Source organism: Ziziphus jujuba, chromosome 2, assembly GCF_031755915.1.
Source record: "Ziziphus jujuba cultivar Dongzao chromosome 2, ASM3175591v1".
Taxonomy (NCBI): domain Eukaryota; kingdom Viridiplantae; phylum Streptophyta; class Magnoliopsida; order Rosales; family Rhamnaceae; genus Ziziphus; species Ziziphus jujuba.
In genome coordinates this window covers 32390130-32417191 of record NC_083380.1, presented here as the reverse complement: position 1 = coordinate 32417191, position 27062 = coordinate 32390130, and the positions used below count along the sequence as shown (strand labels likewise).

The 27062-nt window shown below is 33.7% G+C and overlaps 4 protein-coding genes across 4 annotated transcripts; 2 read left to right on the top strand and 2 right to left on the bottom strand.

The window, feature by feature from the left end:
• Positions 1-1104: 1104 nt before the first annotated feature.
• LOC132800805 (putative disease resistance RPP13-like protein 1) lies at positions 1105-2262 on the top strand. The gene has a single exon (XM_060815105.1). The coding sequence runs from the start codon at positions 1105-1107 to the stop codon at positions 2260-2262; it is 1158 nt and encodes a 385-aa protein (XP_060671088.1).
• Positions 2263-9533: 7271 nt separating this feature from the next.
• On the top strand, positions 9534-14837 carry LOC107417865 (dolichyl-diphosphooligosaccharide--protein glycosyltransferase subunit STT3B). The gene is made up of 6 exons (XM_016026518.4): positions 9534-10906; positions 11396-11932; positions 12420-12874; positions 13275-13397; positions 14040-14099; positions 14447-14837. The coding sequence occupies exons 1-6, from the start codon at positions 9962-9964 to the stop codon at positions 14574-14576; spliced, it is 2250 nt and encodes a 749-aa protein (XP_015882004.2). The 5' UTR covers positions 9534-9961; the 3' UTR covers positions 14577-14837.
• Positions 14838-15633: 796 nt separating this feature from the next.
• Positions 15634-20399, bottom strand: LOC107417868 (uncharacterized). The gene is made up of 4 exons (XM_048474048.2): positions 20046-20399; positions 19417-19649; positions 18590-18720; positions 15634-16869 (listed from the first exon to the last, which is right to left on the bottom strand). Exons 2-4 carry the CDS (start codon positions 19600-19602, stop codon positions 16074-16076), a joined length of 1113 nt encoding a protein of 370 aa, XP_048330005.2. The 5' UTR covers positions 19603-19649; positions 20046-20399; the 3' UTR covers positions 15634-16073.
• Positions 20400-21643: 1244 nt separating this feature from the next.
• Positions 21644-26778, bottom strand: LOC107417846 (phenylalanine--tRNA ligase, chloroplastic/mitochondrial). Its single transcript, XM_016026499.4, has 10 exons — positions 26451-26778; positions 25507-25697; positions 24775-24981; positions 24081-24198; positions 23670-23746; positions 23129-23308; positions 22928-22972; positions 22390-22494; positions 22056-22169; positions 21644-21950 (listed from the first exon to the last, which is right to left on the bottom strand). Exons 1-10 carry the CDS (start codon positions 26659-26661, stop codon positions 21900-21902), a joined length of 1299 nt encoding a protein of 432 aa, XP_015881985.2. The 5' UTR covers positions 26662-26778; the 3' UTR covers positions 21644-21899.
• Positions 26779-27062: the final 284 nt, after the last annotated feature.

The following is a 27062-nucleotide window of genomic DNA, read 5'->3' as shown; positions in this document are numbered from 1 at the left end:
TATTAAATCCTTTTATTTGATATATTATTATTATTATTAAAGGTGTACAGTAGATAGGGTCACTCACTGAGATGATTAGCATCTCACACTCTTAAATTCCGTTCCCCTAGGTCCAGGTTGGAGACGTTGATTGTCCGGGGCGAGCCCAACGTCTCAGTTCGTTGCCGACGGTTCAAGAAGTTTTTTCTTCCCTTTTTCCTCTCTGTCTTGTATTGCTTCTTATCTGTCATTTTATAAATTCCACATGTATCTGTATAATGCTCTGTATACTGTATTGGACGTGTAGTTGTTTTTAATGCACTGGGTTGCTGCTGTTGTTTTCTTTTGAAGTGTTGAAATTTGTGGAATCAATTTGTAGTTTGTGGGAGGAATAAGGGAATGTTTATAGAAGTGTGTTTTCAGTGCAGGTAATTTGTGGTAAGTAAATCCCTTAGGGGAGGTTCTGCCGGATTTTCCGTTGGAGGGTTCGGTAGGGTTTCCCTGGGATCAGGGCTTGTCTAGGGTTCCGGGGAAGGAATTCTGGACGGGTCCTGACAATTTCCAACTTTGTTTCTCTGCTTTTGGGTAGTTACCTAACTTACCTTCCGGTCACACGATTTCTCTTCTTCTTTAGCTACATTTGCAACTTTCTTGGTTCCTCTAAACTATATATATACTTTTTCTTTTTTTTCTTTTTTTCGGGGTAAAATGCTCTAAACTATATTGAGTTGTTAATTGTAATTGGGTCCTGAAAATGACCACTCCTGCATTTTGTGGTGCAAGACAGTGGGACTATTGCATGGAAATCTTCTTTTTTGTTGATGAACTTAGAACCTATGGATAAGTTAGCTAGACTGAAAAAGTTATAAAAAATTAAAAAAAAAAATACAGGAAAATATCTAGCTAGTAAAAGAACAAAAGTTTCAGCAGTACTGGACAAAACTTGTTTCTTACTTAGAATTCAACAGGCATTTAATCAATGCCAGTAAGGCTGCGAGAGCTAACTCACCAGATTGCTAGATAGCTGACAAGGCAACCAGCGAGATCACATAGCATTTTTCTGTTAGTTTGGAATTGGTGGGTGGAGCTTTTCTCTCTGCTTCGTTTGAGGCATTGATTAAAAAGATGGCTTCTCTGGATATCGTTAACTCCATTTGGGGAAAGAAACTCAATCAAGGGCTGTTCAGGGAGTTGAAGATCATGTTGTTATCAGCTAATGTCGTTATCAATGATGCCGAGGAGAAGCAAATTTGGAACACAAATGTGAGGGCGTGGCTTCATGAACTCCAAGCAGCAGTCTATGATGCAGAGGACTTCGTGCAAGTGATCAACACTGAAGCTTTGCGATGCAAGATAGAAGCACAATATGGAAGCAGCAGCTCCTCAAGTCATCATCAGGTACTCAAACTGTTCACCATGAATACTACTTTTAATGAACAGGTAGAATCCAAGATGAGAGAGATAATTGATACGTTAAAATTGATTTTGGATCAAAAAGTTCACCTTGGATTAAAAGAAGGTACTGTTCAGACTATATCTTCAAAAAGATTACCTGCAACTTCTTCTGTAGAAGAATCTGGTGATTATGGTAGGGATGAAGATAAAAAAGCCTTTATAGAGTTGTTGTTGCTAACAACAGATAAGGGCAACAGTGATAATTTTTCTGCGATTCCCATAGTGGATATGGGTGGGATTGGAAAGACCACCCTTGCACAACTTGTTTACAATGATGAAAGGGTACAGAATTGTTTTGGTTTTAAAGCATGGGTTTCTGTGTCAAATGAATTTGACATTTTCAAAATAACCAAAATAATAACAGAGAGAGTGACTAATTCCCAAACATTCCATAATAGTCATGATCTAGACCTGCTTCAAGTGAGACTCCAGGAGGCTTTGGAAGGGAGAAAGTTCCTTCTTATTCTAAATGATGTTTGGAACGAGGATTACTTTGAGTGGGAAGAGCTCAAGAAGCCTTTTCAAAGTGGAGCATGTGGAAGTAAAATTATTGTGACAACACGCAATGAAAGTGTTGCATCGGTGCGTAATAATAATATCCCATCTTATCAGATGCAAACATTGTCTGATGAGAATTGCTGGAAATTATTTGTAAAGCATGCCTTCAATGATGCAGATCCATATGCCCATTCAAAATTAGTAGAAATTGGAAGTCAAATTGTCAAAAAATGCAAAGGTCTTCTGTTAGCAGTAAAATCTCTTGGTAGCATATTGCGATATCAACTAAGTTTGGAGGAATGGGAGACTGTACTAAAAAGCGACATGTGAGACTTGCTCAAACAGAGAAACAACATTCTACCAGCTTTATATCACTATCTACCTTCATATCTTAAATGATGTTTTGCTTATTGTTCCATGTTCCCAAAAAATTATAAGATTGATAAAGATGATTTGATCAGGTTATGGATGGCAGAAGATCTTTTAGAACCCCAAAACAACAAGAGGATAGAAAAAGTTGGAGAAGAGTACTTTGATGACTTATTATCAAGATCATTATTGTCAAAATCAGTTGAGTACTCTGCTTCTGGATTATTGTAAACAATCATAATATCAATATTTCAAAAGTCAATTGACTGGTTTGAAACAGATTGTTATACAATGCATGATCTTGTCCAAGACCTGGCTACATTTGTAGCTGGTGATTTTTGCTTAAGCTTGAATGACAATAACTCAAATATACTTCTAAGCAAGGTTCGTCATCTTTCACAACTCGAAGGACAAATACACGGCTTGGAGAAGTGTGAGGATTCATTTATAGCTAATCATTTGCGCACCTTCTTCTTTCCACTAGATTGTGACGGTGGGATAAAATTGCAAACACTAACATACCTAAGAAGTCTTATCTTTCCGTGGATGTTCTATCAAAAAGCTACATGATTCAATTGGGAATTTGAAACTTTTAAGGTATTTGAATTTATCCGAGACTATGATTACTGAGGTGCCTAATATAGTTTGTAGCTATACAATTTGCAAACACTGATTTTGTCACATTGTCAAGAACTTAAGCTGTTTCCAAGTGAAACGCAAAGACTCATCTTGCGCCGTCTTGACATAAAATTCACAGGTCTAGAAAGGATGCCATTCGAAATGGGTAATTTGAAAATTTTGCAGACATTGAATGAGTTGATTGTGGGCAAATATAGTGGGTATACCATTCAGTTATTAAAAGATCTTCAACATTTGCATGGAAAACTTTGTTTTAGAAGACTGGAAAACATTGTGAAAGTTGAAGATGTGTTGGAGGCCAATTTGAAGGAAAAGAAATACCTCACAAAAATAGAATTCTGTTCGAGCCCTGATGATTCTAGTAATAATTCCCGAGAGGTACTTAATGGACTGGAACCTTACACAAGCTTGAGGTATCTTGCTATAAGATGTTATGGAGGTGAAGAATTTCCAAAGTGGTTGGGTCATCCTTCTTTTTGTGATTTAGAAAAGATAACTCTCGAAGGATGTAGCAAGTGTAGCAAGTTACCGCCACTTGGGCACCTGCCTTAAGGATCTTACAGTTTCAGGATTTGATGAATTGATGAAAGTTGGCAATAAGTTTTATTACAGTGGTTGTTCAGTGACTACTACTAGGCCATTTAGATGTTTAGAGTCATTCAGTGTTTATGATATGGAGAAGTGTGAGGACTGGTCATTTATTGAAGGGGATGGAGTTGCTGCTTTTCCTAAGGTTGCTACATTTTATTTGAGAAATTGTCCAAGATTAAATGCACATATATATGCTTTCCCAATACGATAGAAGAGGCCGGAATATATGGATGCAAAAAATTGGCATTGTCAGGAAAGCAGCAGCGTTATAAAAACTCTGGAGAATTATGTATCGAAAACTGTGAGTTTAACGATGATTCTATTGCATTAGACTATGGCAAAATGTTTACAAGTATTAGGCTGGAATATTGTCGGAATCTAAAGCACCTCACATATTTGAAACAACCTCCTGCGACCCTTTCTCTTAAAAGGTTGTATCTAAGATACTGCCTAGAGTTGGAGTCATTTCCCAAAGGAGGATTGCATGCCCCCAACCTGGAAGAGCTTGAGATTGTAGATTGCGAAAAGTTGAGGTCACTGCCGAAGCACATGCAAACCACTGTTCCATCTCTTCTAATTCTTTATCTGTCAAATTGTCCACAACTGGAGTCATTTCCGGAATGCTCAATGCCTTGTAATTTACGACAACTTGACATTATCAAATGCGATAAGTTGTTGGCAAGCCGCAGGCACTGGAATCTACAATCACTCACTTTTCTTTCGGTCGGAGATATAGATGTAGTGTTGGATTCATTTCCGGATGAGGGGCTGCTTCCCACTACTCTCATTAATCTCTCCATCGGATGGCTTCCACACCTTAAAGCCCTTGATGGAAAGGCCTTTAGACACCTCACTTCCGTTCAGAAACTGGAGATTTCTGGATTGCTATGAGCTACAGTGCTTACCAGAAGAAGGGCTGCCCGCTTCTCTTTCTGAGTTGAATATCTATGGCTGTTCTAAGCTTGAAGGACGGTGCCAGAGAGATACAGGACAAGACCGGCCCAAGATTTCCCATATCCCTCACATACTGGTCGACTATGAGGAAATATGATGAACACTTAGCTGCATCTCCAATTTAATTTCTCTTGGGGTGGGTAAGCTCCTTTTATTTTTTTATGCATCCGCTTAATTATTTTTTATAAAAAAAAAAAAAATCAATTAATTTTGTACTTTACTGCTTTTAAGTACTTTGACTGAAAACTAACGCTATCAACCACAAAATTAATGATAAAGACCAAGTAAACTAATTTAAATAGGATATCATAATAGTACAACTAGTTAGTTAACAATAATACTCTACTTCATTCTACTTGACGTTTCTACTTGACAAAGTTTACCACTACGAGTCAGGCTCCTACAAGTTACAACTTATGCATTAATCACATTTTTACTTTCTTTGTAACCAGTAAATATTGATTTGATATGCTCAATATTAATAATTAATGCTAGATTTGTCAGTATATATTTTCATGATACTATCATTTTCAGCTTAAGTGGTCCAAGTTTCTTGACCAAACAAAATTGCTTATACTATATATAATCCTTACGGATTCATGGTTGTGACGTTGGAATTTCAGATACTCACATCATTTGAAATCATGTTCGTCTACTAAATGAGTTTGATACAAGTTATCTGGTTGGTCTTCTGCCTTAGATTTGGTTGTGGGGCCAAGCAGTCTGGTTTCTAAGATTATTTTCTATTCGTTGTATGAACATTATTAATCTATTTCAGTTGAATTTTATTGTTTTGAGTTCCTGCAGATTGACTTTGCATACTTGTTGTGATATGTTGCAGATTGACCAGTGTTTTACATACTTGTTTTGATGTATAAATGGGAAGTGGTGTTGGTTATTCCTTGGGATTTCATCTCTGTAGCTGTGTTGTGGATGTTATGTGCTTAATTCTTGGGTGTTTATGAAGATTTTGGTAACATACTTAGTGTTGCTGCATAGTTCATTTGGATGGATGGGAAGGAGAATTTTTAATAAAAGTTTGGCTTTGGATGTTTACTTAAGATTTTTTCCACGGAAATGTTATCAGTGGGTGGTGGTGTTATATGGTCTGGATGTTCCATTGGATCTCTTATTCAGTTGTCTGTTAAGTACTGTCCTTTTCGAAAAGGATGGTGTACTTGAGAGAGAGAGGAGAAGATTGATCCAAGATTGCTGATTTCCCTCCTATATTCGTTGATAGTGAGCCCTATGATGAATGTTGAGCATCAAGATGCATCCAGTTCTTGTTAGTTCTCCAGTTTTTTCAGGGTACCTTCTATTTCCCGTACTAATTCATTATTCCAGTTTGAATTTTAATTTTATTTTAATATCCTGTATTGTTCGTAGTTTGACATGTTTACCCTAGCAAACATAATAGTTGTTTGAAAGCAAGTAGAATGCAAGGTGATTAATTCATAAGCATTTGTGAAAAGTAATTTGCAGAAATTAGATACTAATCCTCTGCTTCATTCTGCTTATTGTTTGTTCTTGCAATTTACTTTTGGTAAGCTCTTACTCGAATATTTTGCTGCAGACTGACCATTGAGGACGACATGCTATACAATGCCATAACATGTAAGCATGATAGTCAGGTAGTCAGTACTTATTACATGCTTTATTCATATTTCTATTTGGTATATTCTATAAAACCTAAAACAGTAAATATTTATTAAATATACTTAATAGTAATGCTAGAAATTCAGTTTCTATTTTAATGATCTATCATTTTCTGTTTGTAGATAAGTTAATTGGACAAAACAAATGCTGTTAATATACACATCATCTTCTGTTCTCATATTTTTATATGTGAATGTATTTGGATACCCACATGATTAATTGAAATGATGTTGCTTGTATGCTTCATACAATTAAACTTCTGAACATACATTTGCAGGTTGCAGATAGTTAGACAACTTCAGAAGTTTGACACTAGTTCTCCGGTTGATATTTTGCCTTAGATTTTGCTGTGGATGAATCATCCTTATGTTCAGTGGGTTAGTTTTAAACTCTTTTCTGTTTTTTTGCTTAAAATCCATATTATTGTTATATTCTATTTCAATTGAATTCTATATATTTTTGAGGGTCATGTGAACAGTTTCATCTTAATGACAGGGCAGCATGCTGAATTCATCAACGTTCATGGAGATTTTCACTATGCTGGACTTTTGGATATTTTGCTTTCCATCTTTGTAATTACTCAGATTTGAATAGTTTGATGTGTATAATGCTTGGATATTTATGAAGCTTTGGTAACAGAGTTTGTGAGCTAACAAACAGGAAGAGAATTCATAAAAAGTTTCATGAATTAAAGAGTTTTATGGTTAGCCATTCAGCTTAATAGTAATCAGTTTCTTGTAAATCAAACTTTGCAGATCATTGAGTAATGAGAGAGCATAGAGTAGTATTCTTACTAAAATCCCTTCCCCTCATTTAAGTTTTACCTGAATTTTTGAAAATCTAGTGGTGATATATGGCGGTTCACAAATCGTATGGTTAAGATTGATTTCTCTCTATTTTGATTTTCATGACTTCCAAATAAAATTGTTTTACAATAAACTATTGTGATTAATACATGCATTTACGATTTCAATTATTATTATTATTATTATTATTATTATTATTATTATTATTATTTGGCAATAAAAGCAATTGATATATAAAACAAGCTCTTTTTTTTTTCAATCTGTTAAGAGCACCTTTAACGGTGCTTTTTATTTTAAAGAGCATGAATTAAACAATTGTCCAAATAGAGAGCATTTTGAAAAAATAAAAAGTAAGATTTTTTATCCAAATCTAATAGTATTATGTACAAAAACTTATTAAATTTATATTTTCCTATAAACAATTATTATTTACATATTTTCTCCTCCTTACACCAATGTAATATTTAAAAAAAAAAACTGAAATAAGAAATTATAATTAATATATTAATTAAAATTATGCATAGAAAATTATAAGGCTATAGGGGAGTTCGTAAAATGTTTTACACTTTAAGAGTGGGTTTGGCTCTCTAGCAGCTCCACTTATTATGTTATTTTTTAAATTTAAAAGCCCATTGACATTATAAAAATGAGATATAACATTTTAAAATAGAAAAAATGAGGTTTTTAAAGGATTTTTTGGAGATGCTCATATTCCTTTTGGTTTTTTATGGAATCTATTGTTTGTTATTTCCTCATCTAAGTTTCATACAGCCACCCAAAAAAATAAGACTAATAATTAACAAAACGACTAATTGTGATTTGAGCAGTTTATGTTTTGATAGAACAACTTAGCATTTTTTATGTTTTTTTTCAGCCTTGTGAGCGTCAGATACATAAAATACTTGTTAAGAGTTTCCATCATAATATTGATATTTATCAATATGAAATTTTAACAACTTACAAAACCTAGGGAAAAAAAATTAAAAAAAAAAAAAGAGAGAGAGAGTATAACACAAATCTCTAACAGATAAACTTTTATTGAAATTTCATGTTGAGTTATTGATTTTCTTCCCCAAAATGTTGCTGGAGCTGGGAAGAAAACTCACCTAAAAAATAAATGAAAAAAAGAACATAAAAGGTGTAGAGGTCTTAATTAGTTAAAACATTTATCATAATTATGAAATTATTTGAAGTTAAAGAAAGGAAAAAAAGCTAAACGAATAAATCTTGACCTTTAATTTTCTAGATGGCATATGTCATTAGATTATAAGATAGAAATAATAATAATAATAATAATAATAATAATAATAAATAAATAAAAGAATAAATCAAGGTCATCTATTTACTACCTATTTTATGCCATAAAATCTTCAAAAACTTAGAATCCATTCCAAAAGTGTCCAACTTTGATGAGAATAAATTTTCTTTTTTATTTTATTTGGTTAGCAATAAGAACATTAAAACTTATAAATAATTAAATTAAATTTTATATAATAAATTAAAGACATATTTGTATTACTAGAAAATCCTTAGTATCCTAGAAATCTACTGGTGAAAACACTAACTTTATCATTTTATCAAATGGGTCTTAAATAAAACTTAGATAATTAGAGGAATCTAATCTTTCATGTATATGCCTATTTGTAATTCCAAAACTTCTTATATAAAAGTTAGTCAATACAAAAGGTGTAATTGGCGCATACCCCCCTTCAACTTACCTTTTTTGCACTTTGGTTTTTTAATCTTTTATTTTTATTTATTTATTTATTTTTTTTTTTTTTTTTTTTTTTTTTTAGCATTTAGCCTGTTATACTCAAATATGTGTTGCAGCATAAGGATTTTAACTATACAAGGTATATAAAAGGGTATTAGTGATCATTTCATGGTATGGGCTTAATGAGAAAGATCAAAATATAAATTTTATATAGTTTAAGGGATAATGACGCCAAAATTTTAAAATATATGTATATATATATATATATCTAGTTTAATTTTAACAATTTTTTTAATATTTACTTATTACTTTGCTTTGAAATAATATTTTCTTATTACTAGTAAACACTTTTATGCAAATATTTTTTGCAGGTTTTTTAAGTACCAATTCTCAATATTTTTAATTTACAATTTTAAATTTTGACGTGATTATCCTTTAACCTATATGAAATTTACATTTTAAATCCCTACCGCCAAATGTAAATAGTGAAATAGTCACCAATGCCCATTTGCATGCCTTGCTTGTACCTGCTTTTTCTAGGCTAAATAGTTGAGGGCATTACAAGAGGCTAAAAAAAGGAAAAATCAAATACACAAAAGGGATCAAATCCAAGGGCCATTTGCATCCATTATCCTTATGAAAGAGGCTCTATTGCTACAAGTATGAGAATTAATTGACTCCTTAATTTAATTTCTCAAAAACAAAATACAAAAAAGACCTATTTGTAAAATTTGCAAAATTGATGGGATGCCATTGTAACTTTATTTCTAGATCACCACCAAAACGAGGTATCGGGTCACCATCCAATTGGGAATGGATCGAATCGAATGACTTTTTAATTTAATTTTCTAGCGAGCCAAACAGAATTCATCCTTATCCACTCTACCCAAGAAAAGCCTTGTACGGCCCATCTAATGTAAGTCCATAGAGTCCCAAAAAACCTCGCAGACTTTTCTTTTCTCTACGATTCTCGGTACCACTAGAATAAACCTCTACTACACACACACACACACACACACACACTCTCTCTCTCTCTCTCTCTCTCTCACTGGAGGGATAAAACCTCAATCATCTTGGACATTCATTTTGGATTGGATTCTCTCAGATCAGTGGAATCGCAGAGAGCTTTCACTCTAATTCCATCAGATCCCCCCACTTTCTTTTTTCCCATTTTATTTTCTCATTCAAACCCATTTCTCTAGGGTTTTAGTTCCAAATGGAAAAAAGTCTCCGTTTTTAACCCACAAATCCACAAATCGTCGTTGACCCAGTTCCTCTTTCCTTCTTCAACTTCCCGATCATGGTCGGAAAACCCGAATCCTCCAACGGCACTGCCAAATCCGGATCGAACCAGACCGGTTCATCCCCACCATCCGCATTGCCATTGAACCTCAAATCCGATCTGTTTAGCAGCTTATCATTCAAAACCTTGAAGCTCAAGACCAAGCAACAGGAACTCCTGCTCCGGGTCTCGATCCTCTGCCTCATCTACATCTTGGCCTTCATAACCCGTCTCTTCAGTGTTCTTCGCTATGAGTCCATGATCCATGAATTTGACCCTTACTTCAACTACCGTACGACTCTGTTCTTGACCCAGAAGGGTTTCTACGAGTTCTGGAATTGGTTCGATTCTGAAAGTTGGTACCCTCTTGGAAGGATCATAGGAGGGACTCTCTACCCGGGTCTTATGGTCACTGCGGCTATAATCTACTGGGTTCTTCGATTCTTGAGGTTTGCTGTTCATATCCGTGAGGTCTGTGTCCTAACGGCGCCGTTTTTCGCTTCCAATACTACTTTGGTTGCATATTTCTTTGGCAAAGAGATTTGGGATTCTGGGGCTGGACTTGTTGCTGCTGCATTGATCGCAATCTGCCCTGGTTACATTTCGAGGTCGGTTGCAGGGTCGTATGACAATGAGGGTGTGGCCATTTTCGCATTGTTGTTCACTTTCTACTTGTTTGTGAAGGCTGTTAATACTGGTTCGCTTGCTTGGGCTTTGGCTTCGGCTTTTGGCTACTTTTACATGGTTTCAGCTTGGGGTGGTTATGTTTTTATTATCAATTTGATTCCGCTTTATGTGTTGGTGCTTTTGATCACGGGAAGGTATTCCATGAGGTTGTACGTCGCTTATAATTGTATGTATGTGCTGGGGATGTTGTTGGCTATGCAAATTCGGTTTGTGGGTTTTCAGCATGTCCAGTCTGGGGAGCATATGGCTGCCATGGGTGTCTTCTTCTTGATTCAGGTTTTGCCTTTTTATCTTTCTCATTCTGATTAAGTTTGTCTTGTTGGAATGAACGCATTATATATAATCATCTAAATTGCTATTTTACTATTATTTTGGTATTTCCTTTTACTATTAGTATTTTATAGAATCATCAAAATTGCTTTTTTACTATTGTTTTAAAATTTTTTGGCATTTCTTATTACTAATATATATGGCTGCCATGGGTGTCTTCTTATTGATTCAGGTTTTGCTTCTTTCTATTTTTATTTTTTTTTGGGGTCGCTTTCTCATTCTGATGAAGTGTGTTTTGTTGGAACGAATACATTATATGTAATCATCAAAATTTCTTTTTCACTATTATTTTTTTGAATGTTTGTCATTTCCTTTTGTGTTTGTGAGCGTTATTTTGCACTTGGAATGTTACTACTTTGGTAACTGTTGATGACCTTAAAATTTAAGGTCGGCTTGCTGATTGTTTCTTGTTGCTATGTCCAATTGTTGATGTAGGTATTCTACTTTCTAGATTGGGTTAGATACCTGCTAAGTGATACAAAATTATTCCAAGCCTTCTTGAGGATCACTGTGACCACTGCAGTAGGTGTGGGTGCTATTGCTTTGGGTGTTGGCACTGCATCTGGGTATATCTCTCCATGGACAGGCCGATTCTATTCTCTACTAGATCCTACATATGCCAAGGATCACATTCCAATTATTGCCTCCGTGTCTGAGCATCAGCCAACAGCTTGGTCCTCATTCATGTTTGATTTCCACATCCTACTCTTCCTTTTCCCAGCAGGTCTCTACTTTTGCTTCAAGCGCTTGTCAGATGCCACAATCTTTATAGTTATGTACGGTCTTACAAGCATGTATTTTGCTGGTGTCATGGTTCGGTTGATTCTTGTTGCTACACCTGCTGTATGTCTTATTAGTGCAATTGCTGTCTCCGCAACTATAAAGAATCTCACTCAGTTAGTAAGGACAAAGAGCAAGGTTCCCCAGTCTGGTTCTAGCAAAGGAAGTGGTAGTTCAAAAGGTTCTTCTAAGGTGAGATCTCTGCCCTATGATATATGAATTTACACTATATGCTATGTTTTTCCTTTTTCTTTTATTAGCATGATATGCCATGATTATATTTCATTGTTTATATGGGTAGGGTGTAGCCCATTTCCATCTGTTCTTTGATGTAAATTCACCACTTCTGGTTCCTAATACTCCATGTCTCTAACATGGAGGTTTTGGGAAAGAATAAAAGTTTCTTGAATATATCAACCGGGAAGAAACAAAAAGGTCATGAATGGAACAACCCTTTACATTAGACCACTAATAAAGAACGTAAGAACATTAGACTTACTTCTTCCATCTATGTAGACAGAATTTAAAATGTATATTTAAGTTCACTGGGAGCTTAACCTGTACTTACCATGAACTTAGAGGTGAGAGATATGCCTGTCCTGCTTGATTATTTTTATCTGTTTTTGTGATATTATAATTAGTAAAATTTCTAACAATTTTTTTTTACCCCTGCAAAAAGGCTACAGTTGATCAATCTCAGCCTTTCCAAAGAAACGGTGCGATTGCATTACTTCTTGGTGCATTTTACTTGCTCAGTAAGTATGCTACCCACTGTACCTGGGTCACATCAGAGGCATACTCATCTCCCTCAATTGTCTTGGCTGCAAGAGGTGCCCATGGCAACAGAGTCATTTTTGATGATTACCGTGAAGCATACTTTTGGCTCCGTCAGAATACTCCTCCTGATGCTAAGGTGATGTCATGGTGGGACTATGGGTATCAGATCACTGCAATGGGAAACAGAACTGTTATTGTTGATAACAACACCTGGAATAATACTCACATTGCTACTGTTGGACGCGCAATGTCCTCTTATGAACACGAGGCAATCGAGATAATGAGATCTCTTGATGTGGATTATGTATTAGTTGTATTTGGCGGTGTTACTGGTTATTCTTCTGATGATATTAACAAGTAAGGCGATATAAAATTACATCTTTATCATTTTTTAAATATATGTCATTATTTGAAGAAATTTTAGAAAGGTTTCTGTCATTAGTTTTTTAAGTTTATTTAGAGAGTCTAGAAATCAGGTGCGGGTATATAATTCATATGCAGATGTGTGTCATTTGCTGTGTTGGTGTGGATATATGTTTAAACATGTGATTGCATGTATGCAGTTAGTCTGGCTGGTAGTTCATGCTTAATCCTCAACAGTTGTCCATTGTGAATGTGATTGTCTAGGAAATAGGGTCATCCTTAACTGTTGCATCTTTAAGTTAATGACATATAAGTGGTACTATTGCAACAGATTTTTTTCAGTTTTTTGTCATTGCATCGATCATATTATAATACAAATTTACTTTAATGCTAGATTTCTGTGGATGGTGAGAATTGGAGGAGGCGTGTTTCCGGTGATTAAGGAGCCTGATTACCTTGTGAATGGCGAGTATCGTGTTGACAAAGGTGCAGCTCCCAAGATGTTGAACTGTCTCATGTAAGTTACTTGGTGCAACTAAGAATTTATAGATCTATACATGTGGATGCTATTTTGATGTATGCTTATAAGTGGACGCTGCACTTGGTTTGTGCTGTTCTGTAAAGCTTTTTGACCGTAAATGAATTTTACCATTGATATATCTTATGTTTGCATGTACTTCTTTTTAAAATAATTATAATAATGATAAAAAGTTAGATCCTATGTTGAAGGTTCTTTAAATGTTATGGCCCAATTCTGTTTAGAATGCTTCCCATGCAAGCTAACATGGCTTTGAGAAAAAAAAGATGGTAGAGTTTCTGCTTTTCTACCACTGGAAGTGGGGTGGTGTCTTAGAATGGGATGTTACCGATGGGTTTCAAAAGAATCACAGACGGTTTTTCTGTTTCCATAATTTCTTTGAAAAAGTTACTAATGTCTTGTTGGTGAACATCTCTTTGGATTTTACATGTCTTATTTTGGTATTGAGATAGGACAAAATAATTTTCATTTTGTCACTTTTTACTTTGTTCTAAAATGTAGTAGGATATGTAAGATGTTTGGAGAGGGTTTGAAGAATTATATTTCATGCTCAATTTATTGCCATAAAAAACATTGCATACTTTGTATAATCTAATTTTTCTTTTTTTCTTTGGTGATTAGGTACAAGTTATGTTATTATCGTTTCGGGGAATTGACAACTGAATATGGCAAGCCCCCTGGGTAAGTTTAATGTCTTAAAATTTTCATTCTATAAAATATGCAACTGTCCATATGTGCATTTGCACGTGTTTATGCAGTCACATACACGGTCTCAAGCTGCATAAAAACATAATGTATGACCAGAATATCATGCTGGATAAATAAATCTTTATTTTCTATGATTTTGACAACATTTGGCTCTTTTCTTGTAATGCCAATCCATAGATTGATCATGACTTCTACTTCACAGTTGATGTGTTCTGAGCATTTGTCAAAGTTTAGAGATGTCATATTTATTTAAGCATATGTTTGTTAGTAGGCTTCAAAACGGGTAAAATAATTTGTTCTTGTCTTTTGGATGATGACAGGTATGATCGAGCAAGGGGGGTCGAAATTGGGAACAAGGACATAAAACTGGAATACTTGGAAGAAGCGTTTACAACATCTAACTGGATTGTTCGTATTTATAAAGTAAAGCCACCTAATAATAGGTGGTGAGTCTCTCTCTCTCTCTCTCTCTTCCTGCGGTTAAGTATAAGGCCTTACATGGTAGAAAAAACTATGAGAGCTTATAGTCTTTTGGAATGTAGATTTTAGAGATAGTAAATTGTAATTTGTTTTTTTTTTTTTTTTTTTTTTTTCCCCTCTTCTAGAGTTTGGGAATTAGTGCTCTTGAATCTTTCAATATTTTCCTTAGACCCCATTCTGCAAGATTTTCTTTTCTTGCCTCAGTAATTTAAACGGTTTTGTCTTTCTCTATGGGCTGAGACTTATTTGGATGGAGTTTTAACATGCAAATGCAATGATAGAAAGATTAAAGTTAAAAACGTAAAATCTTTTTATTAATCTCTTTTACATGTTCTTCAAGTTTTTGTAGATTTGGTTATTTCTGATAATACCAGTTCCATTTATTTATTTTTTATTATTATTATTATTTAATATGGTACAATTTTTCCTTTCTGGTAATACCAGTGCCTTTGCACATCTAAATGAATAAATGCTGTGAATAAAACCATCTAAACAAGTCGTCAACTGAACAAATTCAACTTAAAAAAGAGTAGAAGTAAACTTTCTTTCGAAAAATTTCGAGTCATATTGCTGAATGCCTGTTTGGAATATGTGACTCTACTGGCCTATTTCAGATTATAGTCTTAATCAAATTTAGCTAAATTCGAAATAATTAAAATGGAGAGGATTGAATTCCGAATAGTGGCTAAATATATTTGATTGGATTGAATTTCAAATGGTAGATCAATTTCGCATTTCAAATGAATCTTATCCCAGCATAACGAGGCACTTCTCTATAGAAATTTATTATAAATAATTTTTTCTGAATATATAAACCTGATTAGAGTTTTAAGAGAATTTTTTTGATTTCACATTATAAACACCAATAATATTTCAATATAAGAGAATTTTAATTTTTCCTTTTTATTTTTCTGTCTTTTTTTATTGGACGTCAAACTGGATTACTTGAAAACGAAGATAAATCAGATAGTAAAATAGCACCAAACTCGAATAGGTTTGAAAGGTCATAGTCCATAGGCAACACACCTCAAAGAACAACTTTGGATTTTCTCAAAATTATTATTAAAAGAAAACAAAAGTGTCACCCATCGTACCCTAAATTTTTAGGTTTCCAATAATAATAAAAAAATAACTTATTCTATACAAAAAAATAATAATAATTAAAGACAAATAACTATTAGAGTACAATACAATTAATATGGAATTATTAACTTGAGCCCTTCATTTTTTGAGGGTGTAAACCCATTAACTTGAGCCCTTCATTTTTTGAGGGTGTAAACCCTTTTAACTAGCCATTTTTTCTTCAACCCCTTTTCCTTTCTCACGTATTTTTCCACCTTTCAATTACACACAGCAACCATATGATGTATGACTGTAGAGGAATGTCCAGCTGAGAAATTTCAGCCCCCATTTGGATCGAAGTAAAAGTAACAAAATGATTATATAAAAATGTGCAAAAGAATTACTCTAATCAAGGGCAGCTTTTCTGCGTCCAGTTATGGGTTTTGGTAAGCCATCGAATATTGGTATGGTAATGGCTGCTGTTGATAGAGCTTGCAAGTCAGATTTCAAGCTCCATCTTGATGTTGGCCAAACTGATGAAGAATTACTATTTTCCTGGTCTTTTAGGCTTGATGTGCTTGATGATTTACGAACCGAAACCGTCCCATCTGCGATAAAAGAATCACCTAATCCCACCGGAATAGGATTCAACCATGCTGACTCTGTATCAGACTGAAGCACTGATCGGCTTGCTGATTTCGGCCTCTTTCCTGCTGAGCCAGAGAAACCACCACTTCCCACACTGTTTTCACCCTTCAAAGTCCTTTCTGGTGTGCCACCTACAAAATCAACTTCAGCTTTCGAACGCCTTCGCATAGACTTCTCATCAGACTTCTCACTTTCCCCATCACCAGCTTCTGAAAGGATCAGGTAATCAGCTGCTGCACCATTCTCAGGCATGAAACCATTGTTGAACTTTGCTGACTTCCGGTGGTGGTCCACAAGATCCGGAAGCGGTGAGGCTTTTGGCAGCAGCCGATCATCTAAAAATTCTGAACCTACAGCGTTGTAAACTGCCATCTCTGTCTCTGTTCCTTCAGCTGCACCCCTTGGATAAGAAGATCTGAGACCATAGTACTTCTGCAGAGTGCTCATAGCTGGAGAGACATTCTTTTTGGGGGGTTTTAAACGTAGAGATTGGATTGGTTCCAACAGATTAGATTGGCCTAAATCTGAGGGTGACTTCTCAGTGCTTGTTTCCCTGCAACAAGTTTTAACATGATGAGTTTTCTTGTATATCTTGATGCACATATGCCCTTTTCAGATGGATCCATTAACAATTCCAGACATCTGTTTCAGGTAGCATAAGCATCAAGTGTTTAAAAAACATCATTAGGTTTAACATGTGCTTTCAACTGTGCTTTTGAGCTTTTATAGAATATGTGCTTTTTATTTAAATAGAGAACAACGAATCATAAAGCTTCTAGAAAACCGACAATGAGGGGAAAACTAAAAATTGGTACATAACTGAAACTTATCATATAGTGTCTAAGAACTATAAAAGTTGCCTTAGAGCAAAATAAACAAGCAGTTATCTAAAGTTTACCAAAGTCCAGAAAGAATCAATGATTGACCAAATTATAATATCACACACCTAAACATCAGAGAAGGATGCATCAGGCTATTTATACTTAAAATAGGGCTTTGTATAAATGCTCAACTACAAGGATACAAACATAAATTCTCGTGTTGTTGAAAGATGTGTAAGAACATACTTAAGCCAGGATATCAAAGGATCACAAACGTTCTGAATAAAATAGAAACGAACCTGATCTATGTTACAATATTAGAACACTAGCAAGAAGAGAGAATTAACAGCCCCGTTAAAGTTTAAATGTAGGACAAGATTCAGAAATGGTAAAATGCATTAGTTATTTGACAGATGACATCGGACGAACAAGCAATAGGTTAATAGAAAAGAATGATAAATGTAAGCTTCTGAAGCTCAACAAGAAGAAGAAAAATAACTGTTCTTAAATATTTTTAGATGATATAACATTAGCTGCAACGAGTGAAAGAAAGGCAGAATCATCTTTGCATAATTCCCTTAAAAAAAAGAGATAATTACACAAATAGAAGTCCCCTATTTGTATTAGTACTATGAGAAATAAATTTGGAACTGTTTCATATATATATATATATATAGAGAGAGAGAGAGAGAGAGAGAAAGAGAGAGAGATTGGGCAATATTTCTAAGCTTCTGTCATTCAGAAAAAGAAAAGAATTCACGTCATTAGATGATTTAGGTTTCCCTAAACCGAGACCCCTCTTTCAAATTTTATGAACTGTTTTGGGCAGTTAGAAAGCAAAAGCAATAAACATAACCAGTGTTCCTCCTCTTTATTTTTAGCACAAAATGGCTAGTCTTTATATTTAGAAGACTGAAAAAATATGGATGAAAATCAATGTTTTAACGTGAGAAAAAGTTGCATACATCAACGTGGAAAACACGTCAGGCAGTGCTTCACCAAAATGTTCAAAAGACAGATGTAATAGCCATAACAGTAAACAAAAGTTATATAAATCATGAATTTATTGGATATGTCTTTTAATACACCTTAGATGGAAGCACAGCCACTTGCCTTCACTCATCAAGTAACAAATATGAATTAGCGCATGTAACCTATATGCATGATATGCATAATATATCAGTGAGGCCAAATCAGCAAGATGTGAAGATGGATAGTCAGAAAGGTTAAATGGTGGTTTTCAATACTTCAGAGACATGTAGTAGGAAAGTTCAAAATACACTAACTGCCAAATTTCAAGTAAGAGAAAGCCCACATATAACAGCATTAAATTAAAGGACCAGATGCTAGAATAAGACTTAAGTAGCTTTCAAAGCGAATCCAGAAAAAATATAACGGATGGATGTTCCAGAAATATATAAATAATTTGCAAAGATGAAAGCATGATCATACCCTCTTGAAGTAGAACCATTGGATAAACAAGGAGATGGTGGGTGCCTCCCTGGTAATGGTATTTGTAGTGTCTTCAAAGCAAACATTTGAAGATCAGTAGCCAAACCGTTCATCCTTTTTATGTCAGCCACCTAATTTGTCACAAAGAATTTCCGTTAGAAGAATGAAAGCTCCTCTGATAAGGCAACAATCAAATACTGAATATCGCATCTCTACAAAGAAAAAGAGCATCGAAGATAGTAATTCAGACGACATTTCTTTTATGTCCATGGACATAGATTTCAGATAAACCACTACATATCTAAACGATCCATATCCCGAAGATGTGATTATGCTATAAATCATACAAGCAGAAGACAACATAATCCAAAACATATTCATCATACAATATGGTGATTTTAAGTAGGAGGTATGCAAACACACCAACCTAACTCCACTCAATTTCCTCATAAAACTTCCTAATCCTGATAACACAGTATTCATCATAACTCAATTGCTACATCGATGAGAACCCAAATCAAATACAAATGCTGCCCAGTAGTTCTCTCATGCCAAAATCATCTGGGGTTCACTTTGTCACTCTTTTCAAGGAAGTCTCTTCCTAAACCATTCAACAACTACACCCACCAAACCCAATGCAACTTTTTATTCACACAAACAACAAAAATCAGCAATGCCCATTTCACATCTTAAACTCTAACACACCAGAAACAACAAAGCTACACAGATCAAACACAAAAAGTTGAAATAACCTAATTAAGCAGCCAAAAAAAAAAAAAAAAAAAAAACAGAGATGAAAGAGTACAAAGAATTTTAAAGCAAAATACCTCAACCCCATATTTGATAGCAACACCGGCAAGTGTATCCATCTTGGAAACTCGATGCTCTATATAGTTCTTACCCGCAATCCCAACCCCATTACTAGTACTACTTCCATTTCCAATAAAAGTAGTCGGTGATGCTGAACGTGATGAACAAGAAGAAGAAGACGACGTTGCAGTTGAAGGAGACATCTACCTCCCTCTCCTCTACTCCTTTCGATCTACCCACGAGTATCAAACTTCCCAGATCATTCCCAAATTCAAAACCCACAAATTAAAACCCCAAAAAAAATTATAAAAAAAAAAAAAAAAAAAAGAAGAAAAGTAGAAGCGCGGAAAGTAGGCAAAGCAATGATCGGAGGTCGTCAGGAATCTGTATTTAGCTTTGTTTATTCCTCATCTCCTATGATGAAGATGTTAACATAACAAAAACCCAATACCAGTAGATCAAAAATAATAATGAATATAAAAAAAATTTTAAATTTTTTTCTCTTAAAAGGAAAGAAAATTAAACTAAAACAATAAAAAATTTATTTTTTAGTCCACAGAAAAGTCAAAAGGTAGATAGAAGGAGATTTAGGTGGAGATGAAGAAGAGAAAGGAAAGAGAAACAAAAATCGCAGATAAAATTTCACCTGGATTATCGCCGCTTTTGATTTACTCTCTGCAAAATGGCGTTGAGGGTATTTTTGGAATTTCATAATTTCATGGTGATAGTATTTTTATTTTAAATTTGTAAATTTTTTTTTTTTGAAAAAAAAAATTAGATAATTAAAAGAACACGAGGTATGAACGTGATGTGTATATATAAAAAAATTAAAATAAAATTGAAAATAAAAAAAAACGCAAATTTTTCACGCGGTTTATGCATATGAGTTTGTCGGAATCGGTTCGTTGAAAAAATAAAAAATAAAAAATTTGTCACTTGGCGACTACTACCGACACTTTCTGTGCTTCTTAAGGAAACGAAAATCAGACCAATTCACTGCGATTTTGGGCCCCACAATCCTCTGTTAAAGTCAATGGGTTTTGCACTTATATTTTTTCATATTTAGAGGGTATATTTTTGCAAATACCATGCTTTTATTTATTTATTTATTTATTTATTTATTTATATTCTTAATTCTTCTCACATGCATGGAATCCTAAACAAATATATACATATATATATATATATATATATCTCCTTCTTTTTCTTTTCTTTAATTTAATATTTTACTATTAAAAGTTTTATATATATAAAAAAAAAAAGGGGGGCCAAATGCCTAACTAAACTTTTAATTTATTAGTACCTAATTTAGGTGACAATAATTATTCTGTGTTTCAACTTTATAGACTGGTTTTAATCAAGTCTGCGTTTTTAATACCATCAAATTCTCAAATCCATTAAATTTAATTTAATATTTGTCCCCAAAAAAGAAAGGGAAAAAATAAAAACTTAATTTAAGTAACTCAAATAGCTTCTATGTAAATTTTTAATGGTAAATGCATATTTATTGAGACTATAAATACCAAAATTAATGACCTTTTTATGAACAGAATATCTAAAATTTCAATCTCCCATTCTTGATTTCTCATTATCACGCTCACATTAATTCAGTCATAATTATACTTTCCGGAACAGTCCTCCACATTAATTTTTTTTGGAAAATAATTAGAAAAAATCAACCATATCCATATATACATAAATATATATATATATATATATATGGGCGAGTCATTTTCAACTATGAAATCTAATAATAAAAGAAATCACTCCATTAATATATAGTGCCCCAACTATATCATATATATGAACATTTTTTTGGGCTCCTATGTAAGCAATTTGTCTTCTTGAAAGGAATATTAGTCCATTTCCCATTAAATCCCAATTCTTAAAAGAATACTTTCCACCCACGTTCAAAACATTCCTTATATGTCTCTTTGAAGTCCCTCACTCGAAGACATTTCACCAAACAATTTTTATTCATGATTAGGGAAAGAATAAAGTTTTTCAAGACTTTTATCAAAGTTTAGTTTGTTGACAATTAGAACCATATTTCTTTGAAAGTGCTAAAAAATTTCAAAAAAGTGGCACTTTCTAAAAGTTTGGCAAATTTCAGTGCTAAAATATTTTACTGGTGTTTAAGGACCTAACTAAACTAAGATTTACATATTAGTAAATAATGACGAATTAACTACCAATACAAGGAAAGAAGGTATATAAGCAAACAAAAGAAGAAAAATAGCACTGTTTGGGAGAAAAGAAAGCTCCTATTTCAAAATAAAACTTCTATGAAATGATAGAATTTGATGACCTGTATGGTAATTTTTAATATGTATGTTCTCTTAGTTCTTGGAGGGGTAGATTCTCCACATCATGACAGGCAAAAAACTGTTTCTGCACTAAGCAAAAGAAGAAACAAAAAAACTGTGTTTACAGCTTAAAATGCAAGAACTGGAAGCCAATAATTAAAAGAGCTACATATAGGATACTGCATGAGAAACTCTCATCTCATCACAACATTCAACTTGTTCTGCACCTGCTCTCTTACGTCCCACTGTTGAAAATTAGAGAAATTTTGAAATTTTTAGTGTCTTCACTAAACTCCCACCTCTTGAAAAGAAAATGAAATGAAATTGGAAATAAATAAATAAATAAATACCTGCAGCTTATTGATTTCCTCATCTGTAAGTGAGCGTTCCATGGATCGATATGCGATCCTGTAGCAGTGACTGGTCATTCCTTTCTTATTTGTGAAGTTGTCTATCAACCGAACCTGGAAGTGAGAGTAAAGATTCAGATAAGCTCTCAACAATGGTTTGCATTACAGGTAACATGCTAGATTGACAGGTTTTAAGGTTCGTTCAACAAGAGACATTATTATAAATGTCTCTTTAAATATATGGAGAATTTCAGAATTTTCCTAATTAAGAGAAAAATACTTCTCTTTAAATATATGCAACTTCAAATATTCAGGTTGTGTTTGTGAATATTACCTCCTCAACAATATCCCCAGCAATGCCTCTAACAACTTCACATAAATTGTTTTCGGTGAAAGATTCATTGATCCAAAAGCTAACATCTTTATAACATGGAGGATACTGCATAAGGGAAAGGAAAATGGTTTAGTTTAAGAAATGTTCACAACCAAAAAAAGGAACCCATTTATCAGATGCATAAATACTGAGTGCCAAAAAGTCAATGACTCAAACACAACTAGATGAAATAGAGCATATGTCTAAGCCTGAAAGACAAAATTGCTTACTGCGTTTTGTGCTGTTTTATAGAATATAAACATCCTTTGCAATTAACATTCTTTTCAAATATACCATCATGTTTTAATTTGATTATCTTGCTCCAAAGACCCAAATGCAATAGCCAAATTTAGCCAAAACTTGGTTAGTAACTTATTTCATGATACTGGCAATTTGCAAAAAACTTAAGTCAATTCAAAAACATAAGATTCAAATTTAGATTTCAATAAGTGTGTATACATGTAAGTGTGTGTACATCTATGAGTCTTGCAGACAATACCTTTGAAAAAGGCTTGAATTTGATGCCCAGCTGGCCTGTGGAAAACTGAACACCAAAATTGCTAATTTAGATAATCAGGCATGTTCTGGATTTCAGAGATTCTAATGATCTGAATATCTCGCATTAGATAGTTTCAGTTTTTTAAGAAGAATGAACATAGAATAGCTTTCAAACAATATATCTGATGCCTTGAATGTCTACCTGAGAAGTAAATCTCTCATCAGATGACCAAAAAAGTCGGATATCTGGGATGTCAAATAGGATCATTGCTAAGCGCTCCAATCCAAGTCCAAAAGCCCAAGCAACATTATCAGCTTTGCCACTTCTCTTTAATATTTCTTGTTCAGTCACCCCACAACCCAAAACTTCTAACCATTTCTCCTGTCATTATGTTAAATATTACATGCGCTGTAATTAAGACAAAAGAAGGAAGAAGAAGAAGATAAAGACAAATCACTAAACAAAAGAGATTATCTAATGCAAGGCTTCTATCAAAACATTCACCACCAATTTCAAAAACCTCAATATCAACAATCATAATTGAAACAATCACCAAAAATTATTTCAACAGTCATAATTTCATTTCTTTCCATAATATCTCAGTCAGCATCAACATACTTGAAAATATATGGCACCATATTAACGAACCAGGAAAAAGAAGTAATCTCTAAGGAATAATAAACTTAAACATGGGTAGAAATAAAAAATTAAAAAAGTAAAAAATAAAAGTTTACCAGTATACCTGGAAAAAGATCTCAAGTTCAAATGATGGATTGGTAAATGGGAAATATGTATCAACCCACCGCATTTCAACAGCACCTGAAAATTTCATCATTATGTTTTCTTTTATAATCAAACATGTATTACAAGGAAAAATGGAGAAAAAAGTATAAGAAATACTCAAAAAATAAGATAGGCATAGCCGATTCTACAGTAATACAACATGATCTCTATTCCCTAATTTCTAAACCTTTTTCTTTCAAAGATGAAAGTGGTTTTCCCAATCAACCTCATCCTTTTGTTTTCTTGATCATTAAAATAATAATAATAATAATAATAATAATAATAAACTCTTTTCACATTTATGTTCGTTAGGCAAAGAATAGATATCATTCATGTACATTTCCTCAGGAAAGCTTCACTCTAAACATACCAAATAAGTGGCGTGCCAAACCCTCAAGGCACTTCTTTAAGTCTTCAGCTGCATAAGATGTAGCGTCAATGCCAGATTCACTCCAATCTTCTGGAGAGAAGACACGAACACCCTCCATCTATATATGCAAGAGAAAAAACTTGATCAAAGTTGGCACATGAATGATTAACAATTTGTTAAACAGAAAATTTTGATAAGAAACAAGACTATTAATAATAGAACAATCAATATAAAGATTTTAGTGGATGAAGATCCTCAAAAGATCAAAAACGTAACAAAATCAGAGAAACTAGCACTGTGTCAGTTTACAGACAAAAAAAGTTCTTGCTTGTATAGGTATTCGCCCCTAGAATTTCATACAGGTTAATTGGGTTCTAAAGTAGGTGTATGTTAATTTAATGTAGTTGAATAATTCACAGTAAACGAAATATGATTTCTACATTTTGCAAGTTTCATTAAATTTCAAATCTGCCCCTGATATATAACCAACTATTACTCTAGAACGAGTCACTGAAACTAACTGGTATATCCCTATAATCCTTGCTAGATGACCTTCAATATCATGCAAGAATTATATTTCATAGGGCCAGATATGAAAACTAAAATTAAAGCAACATCTACATTAAAGATCAAGAAGCTAATGAACATCAAACTGTGATGGTAGTAGATATTTAAAAGATACAAAGAGAGATACCTGATGGAATACAGGGTAGTGAGTTGAGTCAATGGAATCCCTTCGGTACACATCTCCTGTTACAAGGAAATGAGTGTGCCCTCTTCGTAACAACTCTGCCTGATGAGCACTTGTATGGCACCTTAAAACAGTTTCAGAATCAACATAGTAGGTGTCATTATAGCTTCGACTTACATGATCAGCAGGAACCAATACATCATCAAAGTTCTGCAAGAAGTGGATTCAATTATGACAAGGAATGCAGAAAACTAAAAAATATATAGTTATTTAATGCTTCAACTTTCAATAACTATAATGGTTCAAAACTTCATCTTTCAATAACTTGCTAATCCTTCCTACACATTTCCAAGGAAACTAACAGAATAAAAAAATTTGCATTTATAATATAAGCAATACTAAGGAGAAAGAAGATTGTAGATTTATTTTTCCTAACACAAAAACCAGCATACCTTCTAAAGTTGCCTTTTTATTAGGAAAATAAACACAAATAAAACATTTCAGAAGTCTAGAACATACATGTAAATAAGGTTAAAGTTAATATGGAATACATATTTACAAAAACTTACCAGACAAAAATACAAAATCAGGCAGACGAAAGTTACTTTTAAGTTATAACTTAAACAAAAGAAACACATAGCATTTATAAAATAAGTATTGGAAAACTATCTAATGAGAGCAATGCACCAAAAATGACCAACATCTAACAGATTATTAGATCAATTATTGCCCTACCTCCTTTACAGAGACAATTGGGCATAGGTCATCAAACTTATCAAACTTGTTGGAGTAACTGGTATCAAAGTATTCGTATATTGCATTCTTCAGAATCCCAAGTGGATGTTTATCTCTCCTATGAAGTTGCATTCCAAGTTTTGCAAAAATTGTATCTGGCACATTATTTGTAGGGTCGTCTCTGATCACATCTACAAAAACCAGAGTCAAATATATTAACCAACCAGTAACCCAAAAAATGACCAACATTAAAGTTTCCCATTTTGTTGATGATAGAAATACAGGTAGAGAAGCATTCACCAAGGAGGAAAAAAATAAAATAAAATGAAAAGGAATTCTGCGACTCAATTAACCATGGAAAAGTTGCATACAAATTCCAATAAAGATGTTCTTAAACATCTAACTTAAACCACCTTCAAAACTCCATTACTTGCGTGTTCAAAAAATCCAATACAAAGAATCCTTCACGAATTGGAAACCAGCTTAGCAAGTGAAAAAGTGTCAAATTTCTTTCCCCTTTTTTCTTCTTATTTTGCATTTCCAGTTCTACTGGATTAGTGTGACCTAAAGAGCTCGCGGTGCAAATATTATACTTCAAAAGTAATTGCATAAAAACACACAGAACAAGATTCTTAAAGTTCTCTTGTATTCACAAGAGTGCACAACAAAACAGTAAGTAGACAACGAACCAATCAAAAGAAGATATCAGTAACAGCTCAAAATTCAACCCAAAAAAATTAATAAAAGAATATATGGAGGAATTCTTAAAATGCAAACACAGTTACCATCTTACAATTTAGAAGCATATTCACAAAAGTTCAATCCAAGAAGTGAAAAACAGGACAAAACCCAGTAGTAGAAATTTAAACTATGTCTAAAAACTTAAAAGGCTAAAGGAACTGAAAAATAGAACCAACCCAGATTATGAAGTGGAAAAAAGTTACCATCTTTGGCAATTTTGGTGCCGCCGAGCTCCAGAACCGAAACCACTGGCTGTCTCCATTTCTTCTTGAGCAACTGAGGAGAAGAAAGAGCAGAAGATGAAGCAGAAGAGAAAGACACTGAATTTGTGAAGCTTCTCAGGCCATTCCCGTGGAGAAAAACTGAGGTTTTGGATAAGCGAATGAATTGTGCAAACGAAATGGCCGTTGCCATGCTCAAAATTTTGATGATTTTGTTTGTAATCCTCTTTGAGGATTTTGGGGTTTCTCTTGAGTTTTTTGGAGGAGAAAAAGCAGGGAACAAAATTCTCCCTTTGTGATTTCTGACGTGCCACGCTGACTCAATGAGTTCCGGCCATATCAGCAAAAGTGGCCCTTTGGAATTATTCCTCATAACGACACCGTATTTGCCTTGACTTGGAGATTTATCGTGTTAATATCATTTTACCCTCTCTTTTTTTTCTTTTTTTGTTTGTTGCTTTATAAAATGTAAAATTTTTAATGCTGCCCCAAATTCTTATTTCTATATCACTTTAGTTCAATTATACGTTTTTTTCCTAATGAATGTCATTATATTAATTATGCACAGTTTACAAATATGGAATAAAATATCAT